Source organism: Anopheles ziemanni, chromosome 2 (genome assembly GCF_943734765.1).
Source record: "Anopheles ziemanni chromosome 2, idAnoZiCoDA_A2_x.2, whole genome shotgun sequence".
NCBI classification, from domain to species: domain Eukaryota; kingdom Metazoa; phylum Arthropoda; class Insecta; order Diptera; family Culicidae; genus Anopheles; species Anopheles ziemanni.
In genome coordinates, this window is record NC_080705.1 from 67,725,312 (window position 1) to 67,752,924 (window position 27,613).

The 27,613-nt window shown below is 44.1% G+C and overlaps 2 protein-coding genes across 2 annotated transcripts; one reads left to right on the top strand and one right to left on the bottom strand.

Annotated features, from left to right (window-relative positions):
• Positions 1-246: 246 nt before the first annotated feature.
• Positions 247-788, bottom strand: LOC131281538 (large ribosomal subunit protein bL36m). The gene has a single exon (XM_058310875.1). It carries the CDS (start codon positions 696-698, stop codon positions 297-299), a length of 402 nt encoding a protein of 133 aa, XP_058166858.1. The 5' UTR covers positions 699-788; the 3' UTR covers positions 247-296.
• Positions 697-6,366, top strand: LOC131294168 (uncharacterized). Its single transcript, XM_058322212.1, has 8 exons — positions 697-722; positions 1,379-1,583; positions 1,654-2,323; positions 2,844-3,974; positions 4,139-4,845; positions 4,914-4,997; positions 5,245-6,129; positions 6,202-6,366. Exons 1-8 carry the CDS (start codon positions 697-699, stop codon positions 6,364-6,366), a joined length of 3,873 nt encoding a protein of 1,290 aa, XP_058178195.1.
• The last annotated feature ends 21,247 nt before the right edge of the window (positions 6,367-27,613 follow it).

The window sequence follows — 27,613 nt, forward strand, 5'->3', positions numbered from 1 at the left end:
ATTTTTTTGTAGGCAGCATTACAGTTCACTTCCATCTCAATGTTTAAAAGAACTATACCTCGTGCAATCGAAGGATAACACTCTAATGAAAATGTTTCCAATACTCGTAGAATATCCTTTCTACCAATCGAATAACCCACTAAATTTAAATTTTGAGATTCAACTGATTTTATGAAAAGAATATTAATAGATTTTGAAGTCGATTTGCAATTGTACCTGAGAGAATAAAAGTATGATATGATTGTTCCAATAAGTAACTATATTTATGTGGCTTGCACCCAATTATACATTGCCAACTACCAAGCTCTAATTTTACTTTGCGTCGCATCGGTCAGTATCCAGGTATTGCGATCGTGCTTCTTCATCGACATCTGCTTATGGCGCGGATGTGTTTTACAAATCACATAAAGCCGCTCCTGGCGCATTACGAAGTAGCAATCTTTGCACCGTCTCTTCAGCCGTCCTTTCACTTTAAAGCCGCAGGCGTGGTGAAGTAGCGGGATCGCAATCGGTCGCAGAAAATTCGATGTAGCTATGGCTGGCGTTGTACACTGGTTGGCCAGTGGTGATGGCTGTCTCGGTTGGGACAGGGAATGGAACGACGAACATGCAGTCGGTCGAGTAAGCGCCAGCAGCTCTGCAGGTTTAGAAAGGGCTACAGAGCACACCGAACGTATGCGAGCCACAAGATTCCACATGGCTATGGTAGGAAGACAAAGATGGTGAATTACTTCAAATTAAATTTAACTTCATTATGATTTTCTAACTTATTGAGTACACATTTTACAGTACCTGTAGCAGCACTCGCTTTTTTCGCAACAATTCGTAAACAAATGGTAAACTCAACCGTTATGTCATCGCCGGCTGCTTTGATAATTTTTCTCGGAACGAGACCGGCATGTTTTGATTTGAATACTGGTTCACGGTTCAGTCGCCTGGCTGACAACCGTGATGGGCAGAGAATAAACACGATAGAATAGAATGGGCTGCGTGGTTGTGTTTTTTCTACAAAATACAAATTTTATACGGGACGCTATTTAGATATTTTGAAACAGTATAGAAAATTTCATGACCTGGAAACATAAACTGCTGCCTCAGCCCATTTTTCTTTGTGAGCCGCCATTTGACAAATCAAAGCTTCAAAGACGCCTGTTGTCAGTGCATAAGTTCACTACTGCAAGGCATTCGCGGAATGTAAACCGTTGTTTGATTCAAGCATCAAGTGTTTTTTGGTTAACCAGTGTTTTTGAACGTGCTACCAAGAAAAGTTTACGTGTTTAGGTAGTAATATAGAGCAAAATGTAAGTTGTGCCGTAACATTACTTTGGTTTTAGCTCAGCTATTGAGTTCGTTTTGTTTAATGCCTTTCGTTTTACAGGGAGAACACTTCTGGGTGGTATCTAACAAGACTGTTCCAAAGTGAATTTAAAACTATTATTATTCCTAAAAACGGATGCATAGAGATTGGACGAGATAACCCCAACTCATGCATTAAAATTCCTACGGCCGAATTTAAACATGTATCCAGAAAACACTGCATTCTTGAGTACAGTCACGGCGAACCGACAATCATCGACAGATTTGTATGCGAACCATATTTGTGTGAGGAAAAAGGAAAGTTTTTACGAAGTTCATGTCTCTCTTTTTCTACAGTCTTCTGGAGGTACCTACGTTCGTGATACAAGATTGTCATCGAAGCGACCCGGAAGCATGGTTTTGAGGGAGGGAGATTTGGTCGGTATCGGGACGCATAACAACGATACGGACGATTTCTACAAAATGAGCCCCCAGGTTCTTTTCTACCGAGTCTGTAGGACTCCGGTAGCAGAGAACCTAATCGTCATCAGTGACGACGAGGATAGCCCAGTGGTCATGGAAAACAACACACACAACGCTGCTGATGCAAAAGCGATTCCGGTCAGTTCTACGTCTCAGGAAGAGATTGAGCATCAACCTGTTACACCTGCGGCTGCTCTGCCTTCAGCAATGTCAATGATTGAGGACTGGGAAGAAGCCGGGGGTCTGGTAGCAATACCAGAAGAACGACTGGATAAGTTAGCCGATTGTTCTTGGGAAGAAGAATACGATCGCATGCTCATCGAGGCACGGAACACGGACCATAACGCTAACAACCAGCCAGCGGACGAGGACGATGTGGAGCCAGACTATACGAATTCAATTTGGGGAGATATAAAACCGGAAGTAATTGAAATGAGTGAACAGCTCGAGGAAGAAGAGGAGCGCAACGAGGATTTAATGCACGAAGCGTTGTTGGATCAGACCGATGAAGAACACAGTTATAACCGGTGGAAGCTGAAGTTGGGTAAAGGAGACGTCAAGATAGACGCTGGCAAGGCATCAACTGCGGCTCACAAATTAGCTGCTCCGAATCGAGATGTAAACAGGGATGTAGAGAAGAGATCAACTGCTGCTCCCGAAATAGGCATAGCGATAGACGTGGGGAGGGCATCAACGGCTGCTATCAAAGCAGCTGGACCGGAAAGTCCAGTTTGCCTTGACAAGGGTCCCAGCACATCCGGTTCCCACGCAGCGTCATCAGAGAGTTCTGGTGGTGAGCGTTCTCAAAAGCCGGCGATGCCAAAGCGTAGAGCATCGGTAATTGATTTTAATATTTTTGAAAATCCTGTGCCTGTTTTAAACAAAGAAAAAGATTCTCCGGCGAAGGCTATGCCAAAACGCCGAGCGTCAATTTCTATTTCGGAATATGACACCATCATAAAAAAGAAGCTAAAGCGCCGTTGCAGTGGTAGGTGGTTCAGTTTTGCATGATATTAAAAGATTTTTTTAAAGAAGATTTATTTGATTACTTTCTTCTCCCTCAGTTTCGGATAGATGTCCGGTAAAAGCTGCTGCAAAACCAATAGATGCTTGGAAAAAAGAGGAAAGATCTAATCGGTTAAAGCAAGTCGCTGTGAATGAGAAACAATATTCGGCGCCTACTGTAGAGCTAACGAAAACTGGATCAACAAAACCACGCGTCAAGTACACTGAGAATAATCGTGGTGTCTTCTTGACCGCACCCGTTGTGCCGAAACCAGTGCCACGTTCTCGTCCCACGGATGGGGAAGATATCGTTTGCACTCAGTCAACCATGCTGGAAGGAATGCGAAGTGCGACCATTGATGATGAGATTCCAGATGCCTATGCCATGCGTCCAGCCAAACTTACTTTTAAGAGTGTGGAGCGACTAAGTAATGTAGGGCGCCCAGTGCCGGCAAGTGCTGCTGGGCGTGTTGTCACAATACCACCGAGACGCGGGTCCATCACCGTGATTGAGCCTCCACCTGTTCCATCGAAGGTAGCGAAAAAAAACCAAACGGGGCCACAGCCGAAACCAACGTCGTTGACAACAAACAACCCCGCACGATCAACCACGATGGCCCCGCCACCAGCGAAACCACCATTGAAACCATCATCGACGTCAACAAAGACCAGTGTACAACCAACCACGAAAGGACCGCTATGGAAACCATCATCTTCATTATCGTCATCACTTAAGCCAGTTAAAAACCCTGCAACAAAGGGCATTTTAAAACTTCCAACCGGGCGGCCGAATAAATCATCGAAGACTGTCAAATTTATAGAATCACCTACGACGTATATCGTGCCCCGGTACCTAATGGACTGTTCAGGCGTAGATTTACCGAAAAATCTCCCAGAAATATTGCGCTACAGAGAAATGGTCGTGCTGTCGGACATACTGCGCTGGCGTGTCGAGTGGTTAGAGTCCACCGATGGACCATTTGGTGCAAATAGCATGCTGCCGCAGATTGTGGAGACGTTTCCGGAGCTACAATCATTCCAAGAAACACTGCACCTAATTATGATGCGCGAGCTGTGGCAAGATGTTCGATCGCGATATTCCAGCATCAAGACGACGCTACCGTTGACGGAATTAGTTGATGTATACGCCCAGGAGATCCCTCACCAAATGTGCCAAATCACGTGTAAAGGTAAATTCAACTGTATTCAACATATTTTGGGGATTAGATTGCGCTCTATACTTTACATGACCATTACAAAAACATACTTTCCAAGTATAACCAAGCTTTTGCCAAGCCATCGCCTGGTGTTAATTTTCATAATGGAATAATAAATTAATCTTATTTATCAACAGCTCTTATAAAAATAAAATCCAAGCCTGAACCATGGGGCTCCGAAATAGGAATACTCTTCTATGCATCTCAAAAGAGGCAATGTACTTGTCGTCTGTTTGCGTACGTCAGCAATCGGCACCGTGGAAGTCCTGGATCGTCTTGTAAAAAGCCTGGCGCACCGCCAACGGTAGGCGGTGATTGGCAGTGGTATGATGTCGTCATGTACGCGGCGCTCACTGAGCTGGAAGATTTACGGGCAGGCGGCAGGTTTAGCTTTTGTCCGATTACCCCACTATCGCCGTACTTACGCTACGTGAAGGCACTGAACATGCTCGAGTATTCGCGTTTGTTGCCGAATGTTCTTTCACCCGCGGAACACAACGGTGTACTGGTGGAACCGGGCAAAGCATTCGCTGACCGGCCGGAGGTGCGTGATGCCATAGTCGCCCGTATCAAACCGGGCATGCTGAACAAGGTCCAGCTGGATGTGGTGCTTTCGATGCTGGACGAGTGTTCGCGCTGGGACGAGCCAAGCATCTCACTCATTCAGGGACCGCCTGGAACGGGGAAATCGCGTGTCATCGGTCACCTAGCACTCGAGTTGATTATGCTTGAGCCATGCCGAAACCGGGTGAAGGTTCTCATCTGTGCCCAGTCCAACACTGCAGTGGACGTGATCGCTAAACGTCTCATCGCTCTGAAGCACACCATTGGTATGAAACATCGGGTGCGATTGTTTAGTTGTTTCTTATAACATTGATGTTCCCTTTTTCACCTTTAGACCCAAATGACCAGTACAAGTTGTTACGTATAGGAACCCGAGACAAGGTAGATTCAAAGTGCCTTCCAATTTTTTTCGATAACCTAGTTAAGCAAAGCGTAGATGCAGAATGTTCTTCGATGATTAGAAGTGAAACGAATAACAATATGCGTGATGCGTATCGCAGCGAGGCAAGTACCATCGTTGGTTCAAAACCATCAATTTTAAATTCTAAATTGATGTAATAATGAGTGGATTCCTTCTCAATTGCAGCTAACAATGCTCGACAAAAAAATTCCAATGTTAGAACAGGAATTAGCGACCAATCCAGATGTGAACCGAAGCAAGTTAGATGAGTATTACCAGCGCCGGGCCCGACTGAACGAGCAGCTCAGTCAGACTTCGGGAAAGGTAGTAATGTCTCCGGAGAGGAGGTATCATGAGGAAATAAGACAACGTAAGAGGATAATTGATCAAGCATCCATAGTATGCACCACGCTAGGTAGTTGTACCGCGCTGGCAACGCACTTCGCAGATGATAAGTACGACGTCTGCATAATCGATGAGGCCACGCAGTGCACCGAGTTATGTTCACTTTTGCCACTGATGTATGGCATGCCCAAGCTGGTGCTAGTGGGTGACATTAATCAGCTGCCCGCCACTGTGCTGGACCGCGAATCCGTCAAAGCCGGTTTCCGTCAGTCGCTGTTCTCTCGTCTGCAGGGTGCATGTGGCGAAAAGCGCATCCGGACGCTGAACGTGCAGTATCGGATGCATCCTGAGATTTGTCGGTGGCCAAACGGTTACTTCTACAAACGGCAGCTCAAAACCGCTCAATCGACGCTCGCACGGAAGCCGTTCCCACTGAAACCGTACCTCGTTGTAAGCCTCAGCTACGACCAAGAACTAACTCAGGTCCAGCACGAGATTTATAATCGAAATGAAATAGACTTCGTCGTTGGCCTACTGAAGAACGTAGTGAAAAACTGTCCCAAGGAGACGACCATCGCCTGCATTACGCCGTACCAGCGGCACAAGGCGGAACTTTTAGAGCAGGTGCATCAGCGGAAACTGAGACAGGTTCAGGTGCACTCCATCGATTCGGTACAGGGTAAAGAGTATGATGTAGTTATCGTTTCTCTGGCCCGCTCGAACGGGACCGGCTTTCTCAACTCAGCAGAACGAATCAATGTCGCCCTAACCCGCGCACGATACTGTCTAGTTTTGTGTGGCAATTTCTCCTGCCTTAGGGTAAGTTCCATATTTTCGGGCGTTTAATCATTTGCCCTGACACGTTATGCTTTTTTTTCTTCTTTTTTTTAGCAACAGCCAGTGTGGAGGTCTGTGCTAGAAGATGCAGAAAAGCGTCAGCTTTATATGCATCTCATAAGTGTCGACATGGAGGCGGAAATACTCAGAGTGTCGCAGCGTTTGATGCAAAAAATTGAATCATCAAATAGTTCGAAATCACACTCATCAGGTGTATAACTATTTCTCTCCTACAGGATAAAACCAAGTTTGTGTTTATTCCTGTATGATCGGTAAATATTTTCTTAAAACTTAGCAAAGCAAAGTTGAAGTTGAAATGCTTTGACCACTATTTCGCAATTTTTCTCACTTTTTTTTTAAAGTTACCGCGATTTGAAACACTACAGTGTGTTCGCTTAACCCAACAATGTGTTCGTTTTATTCGAATACTAATACCGAATAAGTTGAAAGAATCGCTTTTTTTTACTATTTTTACTTAGAAACCCCTTAAAGCGAAGAAATGCAAGACTAAAGAAGCACACCAAACACAAAACTACTCCAGAACTGCACTTGTACTCAAAAAAAGAACGTTACTCAGGTGCAGCTAAGGTGTAGTATATTATATTACACTGTTTTCAGGGCCATTTCGTTCGCATCAAGCTGCTCTTTGCCAGTAGTAGGCAGTGAATTGCACACGCAAGGTTTTTGTTTGGCATCGTTAGAAACCAGTTTGGGTTTGTTAAGTTTAACTTTGCCGTTAGCGGTAGCAACATTGGTTCGACAACAACGCGACCTTTTCTCGTCGCGCCAATGTTGCTACCGATAACGGCAAAGTTAAACTTAACAAACCCAAACTGGTTCCTAACGATGCCATACAAAAACCTTGCGTGTGCAATTCACTGCCTACTACTGGCAAAGAGCAGCTTGATGAGGACGAACTGGCCCTGAAAACAGTGTATAGTAGTAGGGTAACTGTACCAATAGTGGTGCACTTAGTACTGTAAATACCAATTAGGTGTAATTTATGAGTGTTAAGAATACAATATTCTATATGTTTGTATCAATTATGATCGAAACATGACTTTTCTTCTGAAAAACATCTATTTTCACCGTAAACCATACAAAATACACGAAAAAAAGCGTATTTTTCTTCCAAGTCGGTTGCTCCTTTATGGTGGTATGGTTTCTATAGTTGTGGTATCGTGTTCCTATAGTGGTGGTAGTACGAAAAACTTGAATATATTTTGAATATAACTTATTTTTGAAGCATATTTCAAACAGAATGGTAAAATACTCCTTGACCAATGCGTTGCCATTGAAAAGACTATATTGTTTTACCGAAATGTGTCCACATTCATAAAAATGCTTTGAATATTACAGCTAAAACTATAGTGTATCCTTCGCCTGCTTTCTTTTTTCTTTCCTCTGCTTCTTCTGCTGAACCTCCTCCTGTTCTCGCCGTCTAGGTCTTGTTTATTTTGTAGAAACAGAATAAAATCACTAAATTTACCTGATCATATTGACTAAAAACGGCGTAAAACTAAAATATACTCGTTCCTTTCTTCTGTGTGTTACTTATGAAACAAATCTATGGCTACTATAGGAACAACTCTGGTTTTTGTGCCTATTGTGGCACTATAGTAAAAACTATGAAAATATAATAAAATTAAGCTGAAATGCACTAATTTCGTATAAATCAATTATATTGGAGTATGTAAGTAGCGAAATCATATGGTTTTAATGATTTTGTAGTGATTTATAGCCTTAAGGAAATTATGATATTCGTTACGGATTCTTAAGGAATGCAGCATGTTAGGACAGCCTGTTAAAAAAATATGAATTTTGGAGCTTATATATAACGGAATATATTCATCATTTAAACACTCCGTAGAAGATCAAAGAACATTTCATAGAAGAACAAATAACTCCATTGTATATATATCGGCGTAGAGCGCGGATTTTATTCCACTACAACCACTATTGGTACTAGCTCCACTATGGGTGCACTTACCCTAAGCAACCTTATTATTGAAGCAATTGAAAAGAAAATGCTTTATACTTCATTGAAGTTAGAAGTTGAGATTAAAATGTAAACTCGGCTAAGTGTCGATGACAAATTTATCCCTTAAGTGCCTTAACGAAGGAGCATTTAAACGAAACGAATACTGCGTATTGTTTGTTTGTTTGATTCAAACACGGCAATTAATTTGTTTGCTGTTTGAAACCCAAAATTTTCAAACTAATCGCAATATTAGTTATCGAGCAAAGTTTTTTAGAAGGTGCCATTTGGTTAGGGCTTCGGCTAGCTTTAACCTTTGATTGTTACCGTTTATTCTACAGAGTTTAGTGAAGAAAATTTGCTCTACAATACATCTTTAATATATCGCAAAACTGACTGAAGTATTCTCGTTAAGAATTCTCGTTTACTCCTCAGCCATATATAGAATCTGTTTTCTAAGAAAACATCAGGTACTTCCAAATTATTATACTAGCAACTGGTTTATAATAATAATAAAATGATAAGATAATAAAGATTGCAGTACTTAACTTCTTATCCGAATACCTTGTAGAAGAGATCGATCTCCCAACCCTCGGGGTGAGAAAAACGGAAAGAAATGAAAAATCACTTCACCCGCTGGTGAGTTGGAGCGGACGAGGTTTTTCTCATCCGCGCCTCGTAGTTACGTTTTTCTTTCTCGGAACGGCTCTCTGGGAGTGAAAAGAGAGTCTCGTACGACATCAAGAGCACCGCATTCAGGAGCGCACATCCGCACGTTGCTGGGGCATTGGCGTTCGATTATTTCGCCGTTTGGCATAGTCGAGAATTGTCGTCCGTGACGAAAGGAACAGTGAGTCAGAGCGGTACGCTGGCTTGCTTGACAGGCATTTTTTCCCCCTTTTCAGTTGTTTTAATCAAACTTGATCCCAGTACAAATCCCACATCACGAGCAAAGTAGGCTACGCAGGAAGACAAAGCAAAACAACCGAATGAAGGGATAATCCCGTGCTCCGGTGGTTCGCGGAATGTTGAAACAAAGCGATAAAAAACGCTCACTAAACCGGTGATAGTCGCAGAAGGGGGAAAAAAGAAACATAATCTTCCGTGTTGTCTCCCGTCTAAGAAATACACGAAAGACACCATTAAGCCTTTAATCGCGGGAATTTTCGACGGTCTAGTGTGCTTGTGCATGTGCGTGTGTGTATAGAAGGGTGCGTGTGGCCAAGTACATCTCATTTGGCCAGAGTTGTACCGTGAAGTGACGTGAAAATCTAATCCACCCGCACTCGAGAGTTGACCGTGTGAGGTCGAGCTACATTTGTTTTGTGCCCGAGAAACCGTAAAATGGAATCCTAAAGTGTTTGGGAAAAACAGAGCCTCCGACGAGTGTGGCTGCGTGCAACTCCACCGTTTTCGCGAATGGCTGATTCCTAGAAAGTGTTGCACCACGCAAAAGTTTCTAGTGTTCTTCGGTTAACAACAAAGGTGTGAAAAACGTGCATAAACGGAAAGAAAAAAAAAAAATTGTGCCCGATGGCCTCGGGGCGGTCGCGGTGGTGGACGCATGAAAAAGTATGGCTGGGGTATCCTACATTTGATTTTTGTTTGCTGATGTAGTAACAAGCTGCGTACCAGTGTGTAAGTGTGCCTGGGAGTTGGGATGAAGGATGTAGTATTTGCTGTTAAATGTTGTATTAAAGGCAACCGTATGGAAGAATGGGCGGCCACAATCAATCCTTTGATCCTGAGAAACAAATATGTATGGCTTCGCTATTGTGTCCTATTTGTTTCTCATTAACAAAAATCCAAATAAAACTGGATGAACATATGACAGTTCAATTAGTTATTCTCAGCCAGTTAATACTTAATTTCATTCAAAAGTATTGAAACCGAAGTATTCTCGCATGTTCGACTGAGAAATTACACACTGTCTCTAAATCGTGACTTCGTTCTGCATAGACTGTGTTGGGTTTAAACGTTTAAGGGGTAGATATTTTTTTAATTTTCTTATCTGATTATCAACTATGTTTCTAATAACTGAAACTGAACTAACTAGTCCTTAAAAGACAGACATATGCACAGCAAACACATTTGCACCTGCCTTGTGTTGTGAAAGTTTAAATGTAAATTTTGCCTATTCGGCAAAGTTACTTTGCGTGCTTCCATCAAATTTTCATCTCATTGTTGTGCTCCGATCGTGCAGGATAACACGAAAGCAATGGAGAGTGAGAGAACGCCTTGCGGGTTGAGAGACCAAGAGAGAGGGCAACGAAAAGATGAAAAATTGGGACGGACAAGGATTGCACCAGAAATAATCCTTCCTCTGTTAGGAGGCGCCTACCGGGGTGGAACGGTTTCCATGATTAACTTGACTAAAGTAAAAAGTAAAAATAAAAAAGACACATAAAACAAATTCCTAGGAAGGGATATCTCTCTGACGTACGAACGTTATCATCATTCCGATAAATCGTGTGGGAAAAGTAAAATTTCATTTGATCCATCACTAGATTGACATTTTCTCTAATGTACATTTTGTTTAACATGTTTAATGACTTTCGTACTCACCAACCACCAGCCGGAAGTCGCTCGTTAATTACAACGTCCAAATATGCATTGAGACGGGCTTTTCTTGCTCTAGCAAATTCACCGGAACGCGATCCTTATGTGCCAATTTAAGCTTAGAGAGTGTTTTGGGGTAGAATAATCGGCTGGGCTTCCACAAACACGTAGCACGGCTGCTGCTGGTGGTGCAAAAATTTATCTACACTCATCAATCTTTATGGTGGTGATTAATATCCTTCCCTCTGCCAACTCACCAGGAGTTCGAGATCAGCCACGTCTCGCCAAGGGGGTTGCATTGTGTTACGTGGGGTGCAAATGTGCTGCAACTTGAAGCCATCGTCTAATGGCTGGGTGCTGGGTGGACGGCAGCTCTGCTGAGCAATACACACCACCAGCCCGGGTGTCGGGACAAGATGTGCTAAATTTTCGACATTATCTCGAGCCCGTCGGTTTGGAGCTTTACCATCGAGGTAGATGTTGAGCTGCCATAAATTGCGATCCCGTGTGGCCGGTGAGTTTCGAGCGAAAGAAAGGACAAAGTTATCCAGCTAAAGGCCAAATTTGAAGTTGTTCTACTAGCGATTCACCAAAGTATGGTTTCCAGCGTAATGCTTACTACGATCGAGAGAATTTGACATTTCGAAAGAGAATAACGATGGATGCTGAAGTATACATAGCTTAAAATGGTTTATTATTTAGAAATGATCGTTATGGAATACACTCAAACTAAAACAGTGTCGTATTAATGTAAATAAGTGGTTCAAATTTATTCATTTTCATTAGCGTCCTTGTTATTTTCATACTTGTGAATTTTAGGCTCAGTTTAAAAGAAGAAATTTAAAGCTTCAATAGTATGTATGGCACCCTAAACAACCCCTTAAATTTCCAATTCTCGTGGTTTTAAAAACTTGGCATCATAAACAACAATTATGGAACATCAGTGATGTTTTAAAAATAAGCTTCAAAGAGTATCCAAAATAAGCTAAACATGTTTTCAATGAATTTAACATTGGATTTAGTGTTGTTTTCGGTAAAGAAAAATTCATTATTTAAGGAAAATCCCACGCTCGTCAAGAGGAGATCGCAATATACTATTATTGATTGGTATGATGTATTCATTCGACAATTTATCGCATAACGTAGAAAATGATTCTGTCCGAAAATTACTAGTATTTGAAGGTGTTAATTTATTTAAAGTTCAAACTGAACGAAGATTTTCACCAAACTTCTCTAGAAGAACGAGAAAGAAAACGAATTTAAAAATCAATGTACGCAATGGATTTTAAATTACCCAGATTACAATGTTTAACTATGAAATACATTCCACATTTCGCGCACTATGCATTGAAAGGGAAATTGAAAACGAGGTAGTTTTCCGAAAGCAATTGTTACGCCTTGAGCATTCACCAAGAAAACTTTACACTCAAAAGTTTCAGTAATACACGCGAGTACAATGTATTTTCCATTTTTTCTGTTTTACCCCGCTATTGATTTCGTTCTAGAGTGTTCTAGGTTACTCGGCTGTTCACCAGGAAAAAACCAAGACCGCGTTTTTGTTTCTCCGAACCGTCAAATTGAATTGTTTACTGTTGATCGAAACGTCTGATCCCTTTTTTACGCCCGCTTTGATGGCGTTTTTGTTAGGGCCGTGTCTGACGGATTCGCGAATGATTTCCAGCGATGGCCTTTGCCGTTTAGCGATGGCGGACCCTGGAACAGCCCGAGTACTCCGAAGCCACGGGTGCATAAAATGGGGCCATTTGCGTAAACTGCCACTTGCCGTCAATGACGTCAAGCGCCACGGGTGGGAGAGCATGCCTGAAGAGAGGTTAACCAAATACATCGGAACACCGGTTACGGATGACCAGACGCGGTCGGGAAAATCCCCCCCTCCCGCACCACCGCAAACCCCTTCCCAGGGAGAAAATAAATTGGACCGAACGTTTTTTTTTATTTGCCTTTCTTGCCTTCCGTGTCCTTAATTCCGCCCTCGTCGTCACGGGGTTTCCCAGTCGAGACGGGAAGGCACGGCTCGGTCTCACCGCATTGTTGTCGTCAATGTAAAGAATGTCAGCATGACGTCCGACAGGGCCAGCCTTGCTGAACATCGCCGCAGACTACTGCAATGGAGCACACAGCATCCTCCATCCGACGGGGGCCATCTCCCGAGGTTTGGCAGGCCGTGGCTCACTTCCGTTCGAGGCAAAATGGCAAACAAAAACATTCCTCCGAAAGCACATTGTACAAATATCGACCTACTAAAAAACCCCGTGCTCCGCTCCGAACGGGATAGTTCTTTTTTTCGTCGTCACTCAATCTTTCCATCGGCGTTTCCCCTTGCACCCGGCACTCGGTTGTGCCAAAAGAGAAATTAAAACAATCAACTACCGGAGGCCAACCCGAATTCCGAACGGGTTGCAATAACGAGGTATGTGTGACCTACTCGGCGGTCCCGGGGTTTTCTGGTTGTCCGCAAATACAAAATAGGTTAAAGAGTTCGCTAGCGAAAATGATAAAAAAAAACTCATATATAGCCTTGGTATGTTATATTTATTTTTCTTGAGTCAATAGCGCCCATTTTTGGGCTGCTTTGCATATTGGGTGCAGTTTGCGTACCGAAAAATAGGAAAAAATAACAATTGAACTTCAGCCCTGTGGTGCGTTTCGAAAGGAAACTCATAATTTACATATCGTCTCACTTTTCTCAGCCGGTGCCAAAATGAACTTCGAGCGTTTGGAAATGGCCCCAGTGTTGGCCCGACAGTCGGCGCGATGGAATTGAAAGTGCTCCAAACGTGCGTCTCCACGGGGAAGGCTTTACGATCTCAAGGGGCAAAGAGAAGCTGCTTGAAGGCTGGTCCGAGTGCGGAACGGGGGCCCAATAGCTTTTGATATGAAATGGGTTCGGTGGCAATGGTCGGCAGGTTTGATTTTGGCAAACGAACGCCCAAGATCGGAAACTGTGTAACAATTTGGGTTAGTGTTTGTTGGAATCAAAAAGGGGTGGAAAAGATTTACCAGCACCATGGTATGAGGTTCCCATTTTGTTTGTGATCCGAATGGATTTAAGGGAAGCGGGGAGTTTTATGTTTGGGGTTAGGAATTGGAAAACATGTTTTAATCTTCGTGCTGCCGTGTTATTCTTTACTACTTCAATGTGTTTCAAAGGAAGAAATAGTTTTATTTCTATTGCTTACCATAAAGTAGATACGAAATAATAAATTACTGTTTGATTTTTTCCCCCAACTTGCGCAAAGCCACTACAGTTAATTTTATTTTAGTTTGCAAAATGGGTTTTTGGGCCAACAACTATTATAAAAATGAGATATTAAACAATTCGGGAACGCTTTATCATTTTTTTATTTTGGGAGCACCACAGAAACATGAGTAAATGAATGAGTTTAGAAACGAAAAAGTTTTTCCAAGCAAGAAAATTGGACTCGGAGCTCACGATTATATTATTTCATTTCTTCTTTGGCCTCCTTTTATTTTTACTTTGCTCTAACTGTATCTTTTTTGCTCTCTGGGAAACTCTCCCGATGTCTGGTATGGTTATGATTAAATTTCGGCTCTTCAATATAACCGTGTCAATATTCTCAGCTGTAAAACAGAACCGTAACGGAAAAAAACTGTCATAAAAAAGAGCTGGTGATACTCTCCGGAGGTGTACAACTGAGGCAAGGATAATAATTTGAAGTGAGAGTATCAAATTCCTGACGGGCACGTTTTGGTAAAAGTGTCCAACGTGGATCGGAAAGGTTCGTCGATATCTGGTCGATTTTCGTGCCAGATGTCCCACGTTCCCCAAGCTACACAAAAAAAAAGTGAGAAAGGGAAAAGAAAACAAAATGACATGAGGGAATGGGAGCTTGGTATCGAAAGGACGAGTTCAATCATCGGGAAGTTGTATCACTTTCGAATGCGATGGAAATTTATTTGATGGTACCTTCCACGCCTCATCCCATCCTCGCCCTTTCGACAAGTTTATGTTCGTGCAAGGAAAAACGAAACATTATACTGAAACGTGCCCGACGGAATAAAAGGCACACGCACGATCCCTAGATCGGTGGAAATTATTCATTACCGTGCGACGAACCCTAGGTTACGTCAGCGCTTGTCGTTAAAACCGTGTGCCGGCGCATCGGTATTCGATTTTACACCATTAACGATTAAGAAAAGGAAAAACCGAACCACACCGCGTTGGACGTAAGGAATCGCAGAAAGGCTCGATTGGTTTCGTTCTCCCACTCGCGGAGTTCGAATTTGCGATGCAATCAGCATCGTGCCGAAATGTCATTTCTCGCCAAGCACACGTTTTCCAATAATTTCGTCGAAATGAGTTCCCGCGTTGGTGGATGTGGCAAATGTACCTCTCCCCCGCGAATAGGGCGATCGTAATAGATCACTTTGTATGCAGGAAGGAGGAGAAATATTCAACAAAAACACGACAAATGAGGCGTTCCGTTGCTGGCAGCTTGGAGAAGGAAGAAAAACCAAAAACGGTGAAAAAAGTCTGGCAAATTAGAAAAAAGTCTTGTGCGTGGTGGGCCTGCTTTTTTTAAATATATTTTTCTACCCGTGACACGGTAACGGCTTTGTGCCTGAACGCACGTGAGTCGTAAACGTGGAAATTTTCCCATTTTCCACCAATCAATCGCACTGAACGACGGATGGATGGCTAGGACTTCGTTAGGCCGAGTTTCCCAGGGTTCGCCGTTGCTCTCCTGTTGCAGACGGATGGAAAAAGCGTGGCTTTTTTCCCACTCAGCGAATCGTTGGAGGATCGATGAGAAAGAAAATGGAAGGAAAAATAACATATCAAAAGGAACAACGAACGAAAGGACGAACCAAGAATCCGAACGCCATGTGAGGTTGTGAAAAAAAACATATGATCGTCAGGGAAAAGGAGTATCTAGATTCCATTTTGGTGATTAAACGTATTACAAAGGCACGAGCGCACATACACACATACACATACAACGATGTGTAGACACGAACACGGCGGCCAGATTACGATAGCGGTTAGCGAACGGGGCGAACGCAAATGGCAGCGCCATCGATGCCGGGACCGGTTAGGAAATGGAAAAGTTCACTGACCGGAAAATCGATTAGGTCGCTGTTGCTGGTTGCGCTTCGGTGGCGATCGTGCTGCTAAAGGGGTTTTTTTTCTGGAGGAGAAAGTCCCCTGAGTGGGGAAAGCAGCCCTAGCAGCACTCTATTGCAGGTCCTTGCAGTAGTGCGTTCGGGTTTCATACGCACGCCACAGTACGCCGTCCATCCGACAGAAGGTCATAAGCTTAGGTTAGATTGAAACCATCGTTTCCTGTTTTTCGGTTCGGCCTGCATCGACAACAAGCGACGGAATGGGAAACGGCCTTTCCTTAACAAACGATCGTGCAATGGTTTTGTTTTATCCCCACTAGGCTGAAAAGATTACTTTTTTTACATGCAAATACTTTTAAAATCTATAATTTATTAGTAAGCCCAAAGTTTACAGGAATCGATTTTAGGATGAAGAAAGGAAGGGAAATAAAAGAGAAAAGTCTTACAATAAACCAGTGAACCTTAAAGAATGAATACAAGAGACTCCCGCTTATTAAAAAAATAACAAGCCAATGCACATCCAAACTTTACAAAAAAAACTGTCTTTCCCAATGAATTATTTATTAATTTCAGTTTTTTTAATAACTAGTATTTGTTTACTAATCTGAAAATCATCTTTACCCAATCCTAAAATTCAAATTTTTAATTTTTCTTTGTTTTGTGTGAAACTGCTTTCTTTTATGAATTCATGTTAAAGCCATATCCTTTACGACTCGAACGTCAAATAAATATCGACTCCTTATGCCCGAGTTACGGTCAAATTATTTGTATGTACTATTTTACCAATCGGGTTTTCGTTTCCCAACCAAAACCGCCGGGTGTCGCTTATCGATAGGCGAACTTTTAACTAGATTGTGGCAAATGAATTTCCAACCCTTTTGGCATATTCGGCTCGCCAAGACCGCGTCCACAGTGCCATCGGACAATGTTGGCAATCTTTTTTCCCGATCGATCGATCGCCCCATACCAGACCACAGCTTTTTTTTTTTGTTCTATTGCACCCACTACTCCGCCTATTCTTCCTTCCAGCTCGCGACCGATACACATCCTGCTATGGCAACAGACTTGCCGGGTTTTCCGGTGCGCGCTGTGGTGGAAATAAATTGTTTTCCTTCGTTGGTCACACGCAGCAAAGGACGCGCCTATTCATCGGGCGGGTCCCGGAATCCGCCGCATTTCCATTTACCCATTCCCTCCCCGGCGCGCCGGTCCTCCAGGGGTCTGTGGGTGGTGGGGAGTTTATGGCGCCCGATGAATGGGCCTCGGAATTTCCTCCCCCCTTCCTACCCCAGTTGCCTTAGGCACCAGCGAGGCCATTTTGATCGCTTTGCTAGAGTATTCTCGAGTTTCCCGATTGTTGTTTGTGTAATTTAACAAGTTTTTCCCGTTTCACCATTTCACGTGCGGGGGACAATGGGCCGCCGTCGCTGGATAGATAGCAAAACTGTGATTGCTTTGTTGTGCCGGAAGGATTCGAACCCATCGAGCACACTTACAAACACAAACAAACACACGTGTGTCTCTTCATGCATCTAATAACGCGTGAAAGGGTACGCACGTTCCAGGAACGCCGGGCAAACTTCTGATCGAGCGCGAACGTGTCAAACGATCGTCACCAAAAGTCGGACCGACCACCGGACGGCCTACGCGGGGCGGATAATCTGCTTTGCAAATGTAAACCGATACGATACCGTCCGACCAGCACTAATTACATGGCCAAACCGTGGGATCGAGAGAGCCCCGGTGAACACACACGAAAATGGCACGCTGACACGAACCGTGTCGGGCACGGTTTTTGGCGTCCCCGTGTCCGGAAGCAGTCGCTGGAGCGAGTCGCGTTCAGCCACCCATCCGCTCCTTCCCCCGGACTCGCGCATTCCACCGTCCAGTGCGAGTGTTGTGTTTTATTTTACGGGTGCGGAAGGAATGGACGGAATGGGGAAGGGACTTGAGGGTTGGGAAAATTGTAATTTCACGCTCGGACAATTAGCATTCTATCTTGCCGCGTATGGCCTCCCCCCAGGGGGAGGCGGTGGGGTCCGGGTGGCGGAGTGGTGTACGAAACGTCAAACAGTTCCGAATCGATACGCCTTCTGTCGGTTAGTCCTGCGTACACGGGTGCGTCTTGGCGTTGCGGTAAATTGGGTCGAGGTTGTGATGGGAGGGACAGCATTTAGGGAGGTTTTGGAGGTGGTTCTCTGTGTATGTGGCATTTCCTCTGCCATCTATTATGGATGGTTGTTGCTTTGCCGAGAGAAACGACAAATGGTATTTAGTTGTTACTGTTGTCTTGAGACGTGGAAAACATTCGTTCATCGGTTGTGACCATACGATAAAATATGACATACGTTTTTTTAAGAATATTTCGGAGTTTTTATCAAGTTCTTTTTTGAAGCTTAGGAATGATTGAAATGATGAGCTGGATTTTTTTATTCTTAAATGTAAGGTCGCTACTTCTTGAAGACTAATCTTTTTGCAGAGCAGACCCTTTCCTTTCTTCGTCCTTCTACTGTAGATGGAATATTATAGTAGACTTCCTCTATCTATTAACGCTCGTTTTATTCTTCTGTTCGTGTAACGTTGAAGATGCTGATGCTCAGTCTAATAAATTTTTATGCTTTCTGTTATACTTTAAAAGATTTTTATATGATGAACAGTTTTATCCTAACAAATATTTAAAGACGTTGAAAATAAATAGAATTCTTTACAATGCAACTAATGCAACTTAAAAAAGATTATGATACAAGAAACCTTACAATAAAACAAAAAGGACTGAAATTTACCGTCCAATCTAAATTAAATCCTTTTAATATACTATTTAATAGAATATTATCCAAATTAAATCTTTGCCATAAACCATTTCATGAAGATACTTAAGAAGTCGACAAAAATTTCCCTTCAATTGTCGATAGTTCGCAAAATTACATCACTATCGTATAAACGAACACCCGATCCGACGACGATACCGTGGAGTTACAGCATATTATTCCTCGCTACTTTCCCTCCGCTCATTAGCCGTTTCATTACAACCAGTCCATTTTCCACGACTCGCGCGAACGGCGAAGCCAAACCGTTACCGAGCACGCGGAATTTGCATTTCCAATTACTCATTCGGCACAATCGTGTCATCGTGACGGTGCCCCATCCGTGCCCTCCACCCCCCGCAACCCACCGCGATGATTCGATTCGTAAAGGGGATTTTCATTAATATTCAGTTGTAGTTTCCGGACAATATGCGCTCCTAGCCTACATCATTTGATGTGCGGGATACGTTTGATGTGGGGGCTCACAGACAATTCATCAATAGGCATATAGGGAAGAGGGCAGAGATTAGCACCCGGTCCCGGGGGTACTTTCATCAAGCCACTATCACCACTGCATCGGATCGCGGTTGACGATTTAGTGGTACTTTGGTGGCAATTTACCATGAACACTAACTTATGCCTGTGTTTTTATGCTCTTTTTCAGGACACTGTTGGCGTTTTCTGAATGTGATGGAACCGGTGGAACCTGCCGCCCTTCGCGGACCGTATTGTCAACCGAGTGTTGACGGGAGTGGAACGAACGAGGGGGGTTGCTAATAATAGGACCCCACGAAGGACCTGAAGCCACCGCACCGAAATGCGCGCACGTTTGTTCCATCGAAATGTAATTCACGTTCGACAGTTTGAAATGCCGTGAAACGCACGGGGATAAAATTCTCACCATTGCGGGACGCACGTCACCACGAGGCCAATATCAACGCGCCACGATGCTTAACGCAGCGGAAACCGGAAACAGTCGGTGGCCTAAAGTAGATTAAATTGAACAAGCAACAGTGACAGCATCATTAACAGATTGACAGACAGGGCCTACCTTGATGGGGTTTTTGGTGCTCGATTTTGTTTGATTGAAATGTGTGGCAGAGAGTGTGTGCGTGGTGTGCGTTCCGTGGATGACAACCGATAGCGAAATTAAACCATCATCGAGCCTACCGGAAGGTGGACCGTATTGTCCTGTGTTCAGTGATGCACCGTCATGGTGGTGGTGTTGCTGTTGGTTTGGGAGTGGCCACGGCCGATGCGTGCTCACGTTATCGGGTGGTCAGTAAACAACAAAGTCTACGACTGTGTGGCTTCCTTCCTAGCGGTGTGCTACCACTTTTTGTGTTGTCGAAAGGATTATTTTGAGTTTGGTCAAAGAAGGTTCACAGTGGTTGCTGGTAGACTACAGCGTAGGACAAAAGGGCTGTTTCTCGTCCAAGGAAAGGTCCTTACAGAAGGGAAACAAGTGAATATTGTTTCTGTGTAGCTAATTCGTGAGAGATTCCTTCCGCTTGTGGTGTGGTGTTTATGAGTGTTTTAAAATTATCCTTCTTGTAGAGCGTTTTGAAATAATCGTTATTTCTCCTTGGCGGGACTCCTTTTTCATTCTCTTTCCCCCCTTTTTTCCTCGTGTCCTTATTTCCTTCAGTGTAAAGGAGCTCTTGCCACGACGACGACAACGACGGGGTGTGTTCGATTGCAGGATTTGCACTCCCACACACCATCACCACCGAATCGCGTGGCCCGGCGAGCGACCTGCGCCAGTGTGTGAGCGACGTTCCGGTTCCGATGGGAGATTGATTAAATGGTGCATTAGCATAGAGTGTACCGTGGTTGTGTCGGTTGCAGTTTATACACGTGCTTGTGTGTGTGTCTATTCGGTTGTGCAGAAAGCGAGTGAGTTGTACGTGCACTACGGAGGGGTGTAGTAGTGTGTGCAGGAAACGGGAAAGCATTTCAGCCCGCCCTCCCGGGAGGGGGCGTGCGTGATCCGTTTCTGTCGGGGTGATCATCGATGGTAAGAAAGCTCAACGTGCAGGAAGCAAGGAAACGAAACGACAAACGGTGAAGGGTGCCATAAATAACTTCACCTGGTCGGGTTTATCTTCGACGTGCAAAGTGTCAACGGAAGAACGAGCATATTCGAGCAACTCAAGACCGGAGACCGTCAAGGAATAATGTACGTATAGATCGGTGACATTCATTCGTTATACAACGTTTTATAAGAAACAAAAAAATGTTGTTGCTTTTGTGAACTCCTTTTGTGTTGGTTATGCAAAATTCCATTTTATTCTATGAAACACCATGCGCCTCCATCAACATAAAAATCGTTAAATTATCACACAAGGTTTCGCGAAGGAAACATATTACGTAGCAGAAAGAGGACGGGTTTGAAACGCAACAGTTTCAAATTAAAATTGCAACAGATCGGACGCGATTGCACAATTAAACGACATCCAATTAGCCGTTAAACGAGATGACCTTATTGCATTACCTAACCATTAATCGTCGATGGTGACAGGGGGTGATTGTCGCAACGGTTAATGCTCATCCAATAATCACGACCGCTCCGAAGTACCGATCCACTGTTTGTCCGATAAATGTTCTCCCTTGTCTCCATCGAACTGCAGCTTTCCATTCGTGCCTCCCCGGGTTGATGATTAAATCTTCTCCACAAACGAGAAAACGGTTTAACAATGCATCATATAATGAACAACCCCGCGTTATTGAAGCATTCGTTTTATGTAAATCTTTCGTTCCTCGTAAACAGTAAAAGTGGGTCATTGGGAAACCGGTGCTACACTTTCGAATAGAAAGTGATTATTTATAACGATTCACTTTCAGGGTTGCGCAATGTGCCGGTTCTTGTCGTGGAAAATATGTTTCGCCCCGTGGGACAAAAATCCCACCGACGCAAACCTCTTTCGCCGTGGTGTGGGCTTTTGCATTGAGCCCGGTGAAACAATTCTATTCTGCTTCGAACCTACACAACCCGGCGACATGCGGGGTTCGCTCGTTACATAAACCAATATGAAACACACAACACCGGCTTGCGGACACATTCGACCGGTGCAGGTGGTGCTCACGTTTTCTGCTTTGCATTTCATAAAAATGCAAAACCACACCTCAGTGCACGGAGAGAACGGCTTGGTGTACCAGCACCTTTTCTGCCGGGGGGATCCTGAAGGTTTTGCATGCACGTTACCTTATGGCTCCCGGTGGGTTTTATGTACGCACACTAACGGGAAACGGGTGGTAGTTCAGGTGACACTAAATTTTAAGTCAATGTAAATTCAAACTATATGAACTATATGAATGTTTGCGTTATCACTTAAGTGTATTTAAAGTCACTGCAGTCTTGGAAAGTTTTAAAGTATTTGAGATTTTGTTCAAGCATTAAACAAGTACAATGATAGAAACACTTTTCATTCCTAACGTCAGCTGTTAATTTGGCTCAAGAAAGATAGCTTAGTTCGATAGTTTACATATTTCCCAAAAAGGGAACTTTGCAGATCAGCTGACGGCGCACCGGGATCGTAGGGTCGATGACCCCTGAGGTCAGCAGTCAAGTTTATAAATAGTGCACCTTTGGGTAAAATCGGGCAGTCGCAAAATTGAAGTACAATAAAGGCTAAATTTTTGGTTCGCTCGAGTTATCGTGCTCACTAATTGCTTTTATGTTTTTGAATTTGCGCTCGTTATGATGAATCCTAACATTCAAACATTTAATCGGAATCGATAAAACATCTATGTATAAGATTGAAATGTAGATCTGTGTTCAAGCCACAACCGTGATTACAATTTTTTCTTTTTTTCTCTTAAAAAATTTAGTCTTGCATAATTAGCCTTATTTTAGCTTATTATTGTTTATACATTACACTACAATCATTCAATCGCAATTAAAAATAAAATTATGCTCAAATATTTTATTTTGAGATAGTTTTGTGTGGAATGATAATAAACTAATGTTAATTTTTCTCTTAAAATGAATTATTCACCAAATCTTTAAAAAACATCGTCGCCTGCAAAACTCAAAATGTAGCAAAGTTGGATTTGTACCTACAGAAGGCAGTCTTTTTTACATGTTCTGCGGTGTAATATTTTCTTATGTTGTGTCAAACACTGTGTGTGGGACAATAGTTTAGTTTCGTTTTCTGGTACTAGCTTCAGTTGCGAGGTCATAAAGCTTGCCATATTGTAGTTTTTCTCACGAAACCAAGCACACACACACAGTGAGAAGAATAAGCTAAACATCCAAATCCAATGCCAAACCCAACGGAGTGATGACAGAACCACTGGGTCACCACAAAATGGGTCCTTCGGGAGTAAGGTGATGATACATGCATGGGTATGTATGTGTGTGTGCATGTGACTGTGTTTGTGTGTACATACATTTATGCCAAGGGGAGTAAAGGGCTAGCTTTTCGTCCATTCCATGGGGTCGTAACTTTTATAGCGACATATGCAATGGTCGCCCTACTCGAGTGCGGGCTCGAGTGGCGAACGGAAAGTTCACTAAAAACCCTCCTCGCCCCCCCCCCCCCCCCCCCCCCCCAGCAAACCCCTCCCTCCGGGATGCACCGGAATGCCCAAAAATAGTCGTACGGCACCTTGGAGTTTTCGGGCCCGGTACCGAAACACCAACTGGAAGGCGCTGTAATTCAAGTCGAAAAAGTTGCCAAGACATTCTAGCGTCCTAGACGGTCCATAGCGTCTGCGGCAGGGCCGGGAAAGATCTACGACATCCGCATTTATTTTGGGAGGACGAGAAAAGAAAACAAAACCTGCCTCAGTAGCCCTATCCCCCCCCCCCCCCCCCTCCGCCTTTCCCTCCATCCTCCTGTGCCATGAAGGTTGCAATCTTTAATTTTCCGGGCATGGAGGAATTGTGGGCAAGCATTTGTGTAACTGAGCGGGGCTTTCTCCTTGCGCTCGCGGGCATGCCTGTGGTTTTCCCGGCGCAAACGTGTTCATCTTGGGTGCGTTTTTATTCCGCATAATATTCAGTACTCAGGACAAACTTACGTCCTCTAGAATGCAGATATTGTTTCTGGAAGCTGCTGAGACATCGTCGGAGAAAAAAAAAACCGCTACCCAGTGGGGATTGAAAGTCAGGAAGGTAAGCTTACAAACGACGGATAGTAAGGCAGGCGGCGTTGCTGGAGTGAATTCTGGACGAGTTTTTGGCACCTTTCAGGGTTGGCATTCCTGCAGTGAAACTCTTCTATTTTGCCGAGAAGAGTCGCTACCTTTGGCCGAGAAAGGATGGAAGTAACGCAGCGCCGTAAAGACTTTTGGCAATGGAAGTCGTTTCGGATGTGACCGAATTTGTCTTCTCCTTACCGTATCCCCTAGCCGGTTACTGCCAGCTGGCCAGCAGCACAAGACGCCAAATTCTTATCCCATCAGCCATTTATCATATTTCGACATCTTTTTGCGTCGAAAGTTGCGGCGTATGGTGTTTTTGTTCGCTACGGCAGTTAACTTATTTCATTTAATTTTAAAACCGTTATCCGCATCACCGAGGTACGACGAGAATAATTTTTAATTTATTATATTTATTTTGGAGCCTCTGGTTTTCGCGTCACCCTCAAAGGATTTCGCTTTTCTCTGAAAACCCCTATTCCACTGTAACGTTAAAAATAATCCTAGAAAATCTTTTCATATTTTCTTGTCAAAAATAGGGTGGTGGAACGAACGGGGAGGGAAAAGAGACAACTACCACACAATTCAATGCCGAAAATAATGCCGCTTTCCCGGCCTCGAGCACCATTTATCTCTTTCATTTATCACGCGTTTCCATTTTTGGGACCGACCGTCAAAGGTGGCAGCTTAGCGGTGAAATAATGCTAGAAATGTGTTCCCCGCTCCGGCCATTACCGTCACCCGGTGAGGAGAGGAACGGGAACGGGAACGGAACGGGCTCTCCGAACGGTCACGGGGGGGGAAAAAATGGCGCGTTTCTCACATTCTTAATGCCAGCGCCGGAACGAAACGCGAAACCCTTAATCCGACCAAAGCGAGCATGATGCAATGGGTGTTGCGCGAATTCACTTCCCACCCCCGGCAGACACACCCTTCCCCTCCCTCCCGTGTGCATGTTGTGGCTCGGCGTTGGGTATTATCTACGACTCGCTAGCCCCTCGGTTATTGTAGCGGAAGCGGAAACGGAACTAGTGCGGAATCGTTTCGCTTTCGTGGGTAGTTTTATGTAGCTTCATCATTAGCCTCGGCGAAGAACGGTAAAATAATCTTACCCTTGACTTGGCTGGAAGCGCCCTGGGGGCTAAGGGATGGAAAATCCTTCCCGGCAGGGATTTTCTACTCCTGCAGACTATTCTTTCTTTGCCTCCCCAAACGGTTTTCCCCGTTTTCGTCCACCGTACGGTGTCTGTGTTTGGTTGCGATGGCTTTAAGATGCCAACGAAAAGGTGGCAAAGGTATGGGTGCGGTGGGTGGTGCGGATGTATGGGTGTGTGTAAATGGTTGCGATCTTCCGGGAGAAAAACGCCAAGGAAGCAAAATACGGATAATTATCTCCCGTTTTGGTCTCCCGGCGCGCGTTACGCTGTGCCTTCCATTTTAGGTTCCTTTGGAGTTTGGTGTTGGCAGTTTCACTTTCATACCGCCTCCAGGGGCACACACACACACACACGCACACGCTCACTCGACGTTGGGAGACATAATCCCTCGCTGGTTGCAAGGTGTCGGGTGTACAGAGAAACCCACAATCACAAGTCCTGCGAGTGTATGATTCCCGTTGTCCAACGTTTGATGGAATACCTCTTTCTAGTGCGAACATTGCGCGCTCTACTGTAGTTCCTGTTTTGTAAATTTCCACGTCACCGTCCCCCATTTACCGAGCACATTCCCAACCAACGTAAGGATGCCGGTTTTTAACGGGGAAAAAACGAAACCTTCATGCCGAAAATCCTTCTCTCAATTCGGCGCGCACGGCTCGTTGGCTTGCAGCCTTTTTTTTTCATTATGGCTCGGAAGAAAATGAGTTTATCATCACGCCCGGCAAAACCCGGTTCCCTCGGCATCACTCGGGGGAACGAAAAGTTGCTCATTCCGCATCGAGCGGCTCGAGTTGGAGTGTTTCGCCTTTTTTTTGCCATTTTTGGTGATATTTTTCCATCCGGAATTCCACGGTGGAAGTTTTTCGAGGGTGTTCCCGTGTCCCGTGGTGGGGGTTTTATTTTACTTTTTGTTTTTTGTTCTGCTCCACAATCCTTGCCGAAATAAGAAGTTTTTGATTCACTGTTGCTCGGGTGAAGAACATTGCAGCCTCCGGCAGGATTGCTTTTTGTCATCATTATTATTACTACTACTACTACTTCTACTAGTAAAAACTAGGGCGGAAGAGATGATGGAAAGCTCACCAGGGGGGAACGCTCGGTTTTATGACGCTTCATCCATATCCTTCCCAACCCGGTTTTGGTGTTTTCCCTCCCTCCTCAGAGGGGAGGATTTCGAGACAATTAGGCGAACGTCCGGCGCGGCGGAATGTTTTATGCGCTTTTCTAAGCCCTTGCTTTATCGTCGGTGCAATTAAAGTTATGGCTGAGTGGACTTTGGGTGATTTATGAAATTTGTACCGAAAACCCGTCCCTCTACAACGCCGGGTTGGCGGCGGATGGCGGGAGGGCACGGGCACAAACGCGTAAAATGATGATGTCGAGATGAAGCCCCGCTTTTCTTTCGGTAACTTCTCGGGAAGATTATCATCGGGTCGGCGCAATTTGGTCGTAAGTTACTCCGTGCTCAAGGCGAAGCGATAGAATTTCGAAACAACTGACCCTTTGAGGGGTTACAACGCATATCGGGGGTCTTCCGGTTTGAGGGTATTTCTTTGTCGATCGTCCTTTGCTGTTGGTTTTGGTTTTCTTCCATTCGATCCACAGTTTACCATCCCCGAACCGGGTTGGGAACGGATCGATCGAAAACGGGAGTGGTAATAAATTGCCGAGATTGCAATCGCTGGATCGTCGCACCCATTTTCCCCTTCCCTTTCCCTGTCCTCTAGTTTTCCCACTCGTGCAGTGTATTAAGCGTTTTTATTAATAGCACATACACACAAACACCGCCGGGAAGGGGTGTTTCCGTTTCGCGTCCCATTCCTTGGAGCCATCCATGATGCACACCGCGCGGCTGGAAAGGGAGCGGGTGAAGCACGAAGTGGGCCGCTAAAAATAGCCCGGAACTCATTCAGACCGGTGCGACTATTATTCTGCACCGCACACCGGTGGAGATGGGGCCATCGGGGCCAGCGTCGTAGTGAATGCAACTATTTATCTGCCAAGAGAGGGAGGGGTGGACATTAGCAAATATTTACCCATTTCCTCCAAGGGCGACCAATAGGTGGTTGTTTTTGTTTTCTCGGAGCTAATGTTACATTCAGTATAGCGAATGAATGATAGAAAATTACGCCATCTTTTATCAGTAGGGCGTTTGAACGAATGGTTTCTGCTTCTAGTGTATTGTTTATTATGTAGTAATTTTGTAATTGAGCTATTGTTATTCATTTTTATCGTAAAAAAGCTCCGCAACGACAGGTGCTGTCATAAAATAATGTTTACGTTTTGCTTATTTGTTATTGTGTAAACACTTTAAAAATTCGTGCGGTTTTAAGATGACCAACTTCTTAGCATACAGGGTTTTTCAGATGATATCATAATAGTAGCAGTATTCATTCTAACTGCAGCACATGATATTCCAACAGTACCAGTTGATTTTATAACGCGATCATGTGTATTGTAACTTTGTCAGTTGAAATTAGAATCGTAGCAGTTGATATTATAAAGTTGGTACGGCAGGACGAGCGATGTAAGTAACTAGCATGTATAAACGTATATTGCACTAATGAGACTCCAAGGTAGTTCAACATATCAGGTGGGTTCATCTTGCATGAATCGCTTTGATTTCATTAGAAAACGAAAGGAATTTTTATATTTTATATACTGTTATAGGCTCAGTTAAAACTCTGAAAGACCTTTATGTCACATTTTCTTAAACA

Coding starts and splice junctions, on each gene's coding strand:
- LOC131294168 (XM_058322212.1), top strand. CDS start 697: ATGGCTATGGTAGGAAGACAAAGATG. Junction 4,998..5,244: donor ATAACCTAGTTAAGCAAAGC/GTAGATGCAGAA, acceptor GAGTATTACCAG/CGCCGGGCCCGACTGAACGA. Junction 6,130..6,201: donor GCAATTTCTCCTGCCTTAGG/GTAAGTTCCATA, acceptor TCTTTTTTTTAG/CAACAGCCAGTGTGGAGGTC.
- LOC131281538 (XM_058310875.1), bottom strand. CDS start 698: ATGTGGAATCTTGTGGCTCGCATACGTTCGGTGTGCTCTGTAGCCCTT.